General features: G+C 45.1%; 1 protein-coding gene across 1 annotated transcript in view; it reads left to right on the top strand.

Moving 5' to 3' along the window:
* The first annotated feature begins 2,640 nt into the window (after positions 1-2,640).
* LOC147234377 (trace amine-associated receptor 13c-like) overlaps positions 2,641-5,135 on the top strand; it is a 4,277-nt gene continuing 1,782 nt past the window's right edge. The window contains exon 1 of the mRNA XM_086146075.1: positions 2,641-2,773. Coding sequence (XP_086002201.1) covers positions 2,641-2,773 — 133 coding nt within the window. The remainder of the gene's footprint in view (positions 2,774-5,135) is intronic.

Raw genomic sequence — 5,135 nt, 5'->3', positions numbered from 1 at the left:
TTCGGTATCTCATACTCCCAGATCACCCCCCATAGGATTGCCCGAAGGATATGGTCCAATGCGTTCTCCAGGTCCAGAAAACACATGTAGACTGGTTGGGCAAACTCCCATTGTCACAGGACAGGAGGGGACTCGAGCAGGGAACCACACCAAGGCTAGAGTATGTTTGGATGTTTTACTTTTAACCATGGGATGCCGGGGTATTCGCAGGGTTGGGGTCCGATGTTGGTCCAATGTTACACCGGCCGGCTGGGTCCGGTCGTAACGGGGTTCTCGCAGGGTCGGGGTCCGGTGGTCCACCAGGGGGTCCCGGTCTACACTCGGGGTCCAGTGGTCCACCAGGGGTCTCACAAGGTCAGGGTCCAAAGGTCCAGGGGGGGCCTAGTCCACAAGGGGGTCTCGCAGGGTCAGGGTCCGATGTTACACCGGCCAGCTGGGTCCGGTCGTAACGGGGTTCGTGGGGATCCACAAGGTCAGGGTTGTTGGGCAAAGGGGAAGTCCAGGCACCTCGGCTTGGTCCGGTCGTGACAGGAGTCATGGGGATCCACAAGGTCGGGGTTGTTGGGCAACCACAATCCCCCGGCACCAGGCAGAGCGTGTCGCTGCCCTTTATAGGGATCTTGATTAGCGGCAGCTGGCCGCTGCTGCAGCTGGCGCCGATTCTTAATTTGACCCCGCCGTGTCTCCTCTCGGCTGCCGAGAGGAGATCGTGACACCCATGCCCCCTTGAGGACCCTGCTGAGAGTATAGAGCAAGTTTACTGTTCCATGACCAGGACGAAAACCACACCGCTCCTCCTGGATGCGAGGTTAAACGACCCGGCAGACCCTCTTCTCAAGCACCGCTGAATAGATCTTACTGGGGAGGCTGAGGAATGTAATCCCACTGAAGTTGGAGCACACCCTGCGAACCCCCCTTTTTAAAAAGGGGGATCACCAACCCGGTCTGCCGACCTACAGCATCGGGAACCTAGAGGAGCCAAGGGCGGACCTCATCCATGTCTGGGGCCCTGCTACTGAAGAGCTTTTTGACTGCTTCAGCAACTTCAGCTCCGGAAATAGGCGTGTCCGCTCCAGAATCCCGCTTTCCTCATTGGAAGGTGTTTCAACGGGGTTTAGGAGGTCTTGGAAGCATTCCTGCCACCAATCTACAATGTCTCAAGTTGAGGTCAGCAGTGCCCTGCTCCCGCTGTACACAGTGATGACAGAGCACTGCTCGAGCTGCTGGATGTTTGACCGGAATATCCTTGACAGCCACTGGAAGTCGTTCTTCATGGTCTCCCCGAACTCCTCCCACACTCGAGTTTTTGCCTCGGCAACCACCGAAGCCGCGTGACGCTTGGCTTGCTGGTACCTGTCAGCGGCCTCCGGAGCCCCACGGGCCAGAAATGCCCAACAGGACTCCTTCTTCAGTTTGACCGCATCCCTCGCCGCAGGAGTCCACCAGCGGGTTCGAGAGTTGCCGCCTCGACAATGGAAGCACAAAACATGGCCCATTTGGACTCAATGTCCCCTGCCTCCTTCGGGATGTGCTTGTAGTAGAGTTCAGAGTTGAGTTTTGCCTCCCTCGGTTTCCTCTTCAGCTCCTTCTGGACAACCCTGAGGGTCTGGTGGTCCTTAGCCATGAAGGCTCTCTTTTTCAGCCTGCGAAATTAACTAAAAAAACTGCAAAGAAACAATGCAATGAGGGAGTTAATATTTGATAAACCATCTACCTCTTCTTTCGTCATGACATTATCAGCATTTGTCTTTTCTATGGAGGCTCCTTCTCTCCTTCTCTGCAATGCAACCTGTCACCATTGTGAAATGATGCAAGCTGTGATAATGACATACCCAAATGATGCAACTTTGCACAAGAATGATATTGCACACGCAGCAGATGAACCTAGTTATTTCCAAGTTATTTGAAATGTGAAAACTTCCTGCCTATGCAAATGTACCGCTGATAAATTTCATAAAGGCTAGACTGGCATCTTCATATTTTAGCCCATGCATGTATCAAATTTTGATATGAAATACAAATCAAATCACAAAGTTCAGGATTCTTTCCAAAGACTCTCTGCAAGTAAATATATTGTCATACTTTTATTTTTGCAAAAAAAAAAATGCGACTGGTTTTGAAACTCAGTCTCGTATTTTTTAACATGCTCAAGATATACCTTACCTCTTTGAATTTAAGTGTTAAAACTGGATTTGGATCAATAAAAGGACAACCTGGTCTCATGGCTGTATTATGTAATACAATAAATGATGCAGAATGTAAGTTTTTCCATTTGATTTGCTTGCTTTGCTTCTTCAGCAGGAATGGGTCGATGAAATAACGTGTTTCCAATCCATCCATCCATCGGTGCAAACGTCACCCCCAAGTCACCTAAAGTTCCATCAACTGAACAACCGTAAACGGATGTGTTTCATATAAATGGATATATATGTAAACTTGAGCTCATTGAGGGGATGTTGATGTAGACTTACATCTTAAATCAATAAAATTACAACTTTATAACATTACTAATGAATGATAAAGCGATGGCCCAAGTTCCCATGAAGGTGCACTGGGTGGGGGTAAGAGAAGGGGAATGATAAAAGAGCTACGGCTGAGAAATTTGGCCAGATAGCTGGAAGATTCCAGCATTCTCTAATGATGTTATTGGAGACTGTCGACGGTGATGATCTCTGCATCCCGCGGCTCAACTCTTCCTGTCGGAGGATTAGTTATCATTACACGGAAGCCATGCTGGTATATATTCTGCTCTCATCTATTTCCATCATCACCGTTTTTCTTAACCCGCTGGTCATCATCTCAATCTGAGATAGGCTATACACACACTGCATAGCCTAACCTGATCTGGGGCATCAGCGCAGTAAAAAGTCCTGAAAGAGAAACGTTTTTACCTGTTTCTTGAAGGTTGAGAGAGATGATGCTAGTCTTGTTGCTTCTGGGAGTTTGTTCCACCACTGAGGTAGTAGAACTGAGAACAGTTTTGCCTGAGATCATTAGAGCGAGCCAAAGGTTCTGCTGGTAGGTTTGCTACTAGTAGGCATACCTTTGTTCCACAGGGATCCTGTATTAAACATGAGAAAATCAAGATTATATGTCAGGTACATCTTTTTTTTTTTGTCAAAACAAAAAACACAGCCATTAGTTTGCTCCACTCTGTCTGGTTATACTATTTGGTCCCACTCCCAAAAACCTTCAATAGAACATGCTTCATATGGTGTATTTGCCTGTCTCCTGCCTGTCCTCCCTTGGTTTCAGTATTGGAGAATCAAAGTATCAAAGAATCAAAGAATCAAAGAAAAATATTAAAAAGAACAACACATACAAAATACATACATTAAAAGTTGTAAGCTGTAATGTTAAGGGTCTTTGTAACCCAATTGAGAAAAAGAAAATTATCTTTGGCCCCTGGGATGAAATTGATTGATTAACATCAATGAATGAACCTTGATTATAAGAACTGACCCGCAGGCCGCAGCCGCCTGCTGGTGTTTTGAACGCACCAATACTACATTCCCCACAATATAACGGTACCAGGCGAACTCACTCCAGCTCAGCTAGCGGGCCTTGGTTTCATTCTTCATCAGCAGTCAGAGCAGATGGGAAATTTCGGCTACCTCCTCCCCAAAAATGGCTAAACGAAAGGTGGACGCTGAGAACAAGGGATTTCAAGGCCGGAGGGAGGCAGAGTACATGTTCACGGAGGTAAAAGGCAAACCTGTGTGTCTTTTATGTGGAGAAAGTTTGGCCGCAGATGCGGATAGAAAACTTGAGCCACTTTCCCAGCTGCCAGACCATGTAAGAGAAGCTCTCTACCGCTGTGTTCCCGAGAGCACGGTTTGCCGATAAACTCAACATACTTGCTGCCGACTTCCGACGTTGATTTGCTGACTATGTAGCCCAAAAAAGCAGGTTTGCACTGCTCGGCAATACTTTTGCAGTTGACATGGAAAATGCATCATCAAACCAACAAATGGAGTTGATTGAGCTCCAGTGCAATGACACACTGAAGGAAAAATATGAGGGAGTGGATGCTGCTGAGTTTGCACGTTTCATCCCCAACACAGTGTCCCAGCTGTGCGTCCAAGCTGCTCAGACGCTCTCTCTAGGGTTAGGTCAGCACATACCTGTGTGAACAACTGTTCTCTTTGATGAAGCTAAACAAAACATCCTACAGGAGCCGTCTTTTAAGCACTTGTACTCAATCCTGAGGATTTCCTCATCTCAGATTCTGACCCCGAACATTGATTAACTTGTACAAAAGATGAGACACCACAAAGTATCAGGCTCAGCCTCAGACAAGGGATCATCACAGAGCATGAAAGTATTTTTATTCTTTAATTCAGTTGCATTTTTACATTGGTTTCTACAATACATGTGATTTTTCTTTGAAGAAAGTATTGTTTTATCTGTGTGCCATAGATTTTTGTATTTCAATCTATTGTATTTTATGCATTTATATTTATTTTTCAGTTTGGATTTATATTTCAGTTAATGGACTAATTGCAGATAGGAGCCATCAGAAAGAATACAACTGATTTGATTTATTTATTTTGATTTTCTCATTTTACTATTTGAAAACAGTAATTGATATGATCATGGAGCAGCACGATATTGCATTTTCAGTTTATAATGCATGCAATTTCATTAATGCTGTTATGTCCTTGTTCAATGAGCTATGTTCAGTCAGTTCAGTATGTTTTGATAAACACTGAATTAGTCCCGCCCTCGACTTGTAATAGATTTGTTTGTTTTTGGCTCATGTGTATTTGACTGTGACATCCCTGCCCTCGCTGATGGGAGAGTTGCAGAATGCAACACATATGAATTCTGAGTATCTCCTAAATTTAATACAGCATCCCCCACGACCCTGTGGAGAATAAGGGGTAGCATATGGTGGTAAGCATCTGAGGAAGAGCATATTTTTGCTAGAAACGCCATGCTCTAAGAAATTTTCTTTACTCTATTTAAAATAAATTATCTTAAGTTTTGGAGCAGTCCTGCTATGCAGATTTTTTTTCAAAGCTTAATTCTTTAGGATAAGCGGTAGCGATAGAAATATGTGGATATATTCATTCATTAACCCTCACTTGTCCTGCACTTAGGCTCGCAGTAATGCGATAATATTGTATGCAATA

The sequence above is a fragment of the Fistularia commersonii genome, chromosome 4 (assembly GCF_037954325.1).
Source record: "Fistularia commersonii isolate RoL2024-O1a breed Wild chromosome 4, RoL_Fcom_v1.0, whole genome shotgun sequence".
NCBI lineage: Eukaryota > Metazoa > Chordata > Actinopteri > Syngnathiformes > Fistulariidae > Fistularia > Fistularia commersonii.
Note: the sequence above shows the minus strand (reverse complement) of the source record. Positions and strands in the feature narration are given on the sequence as shown.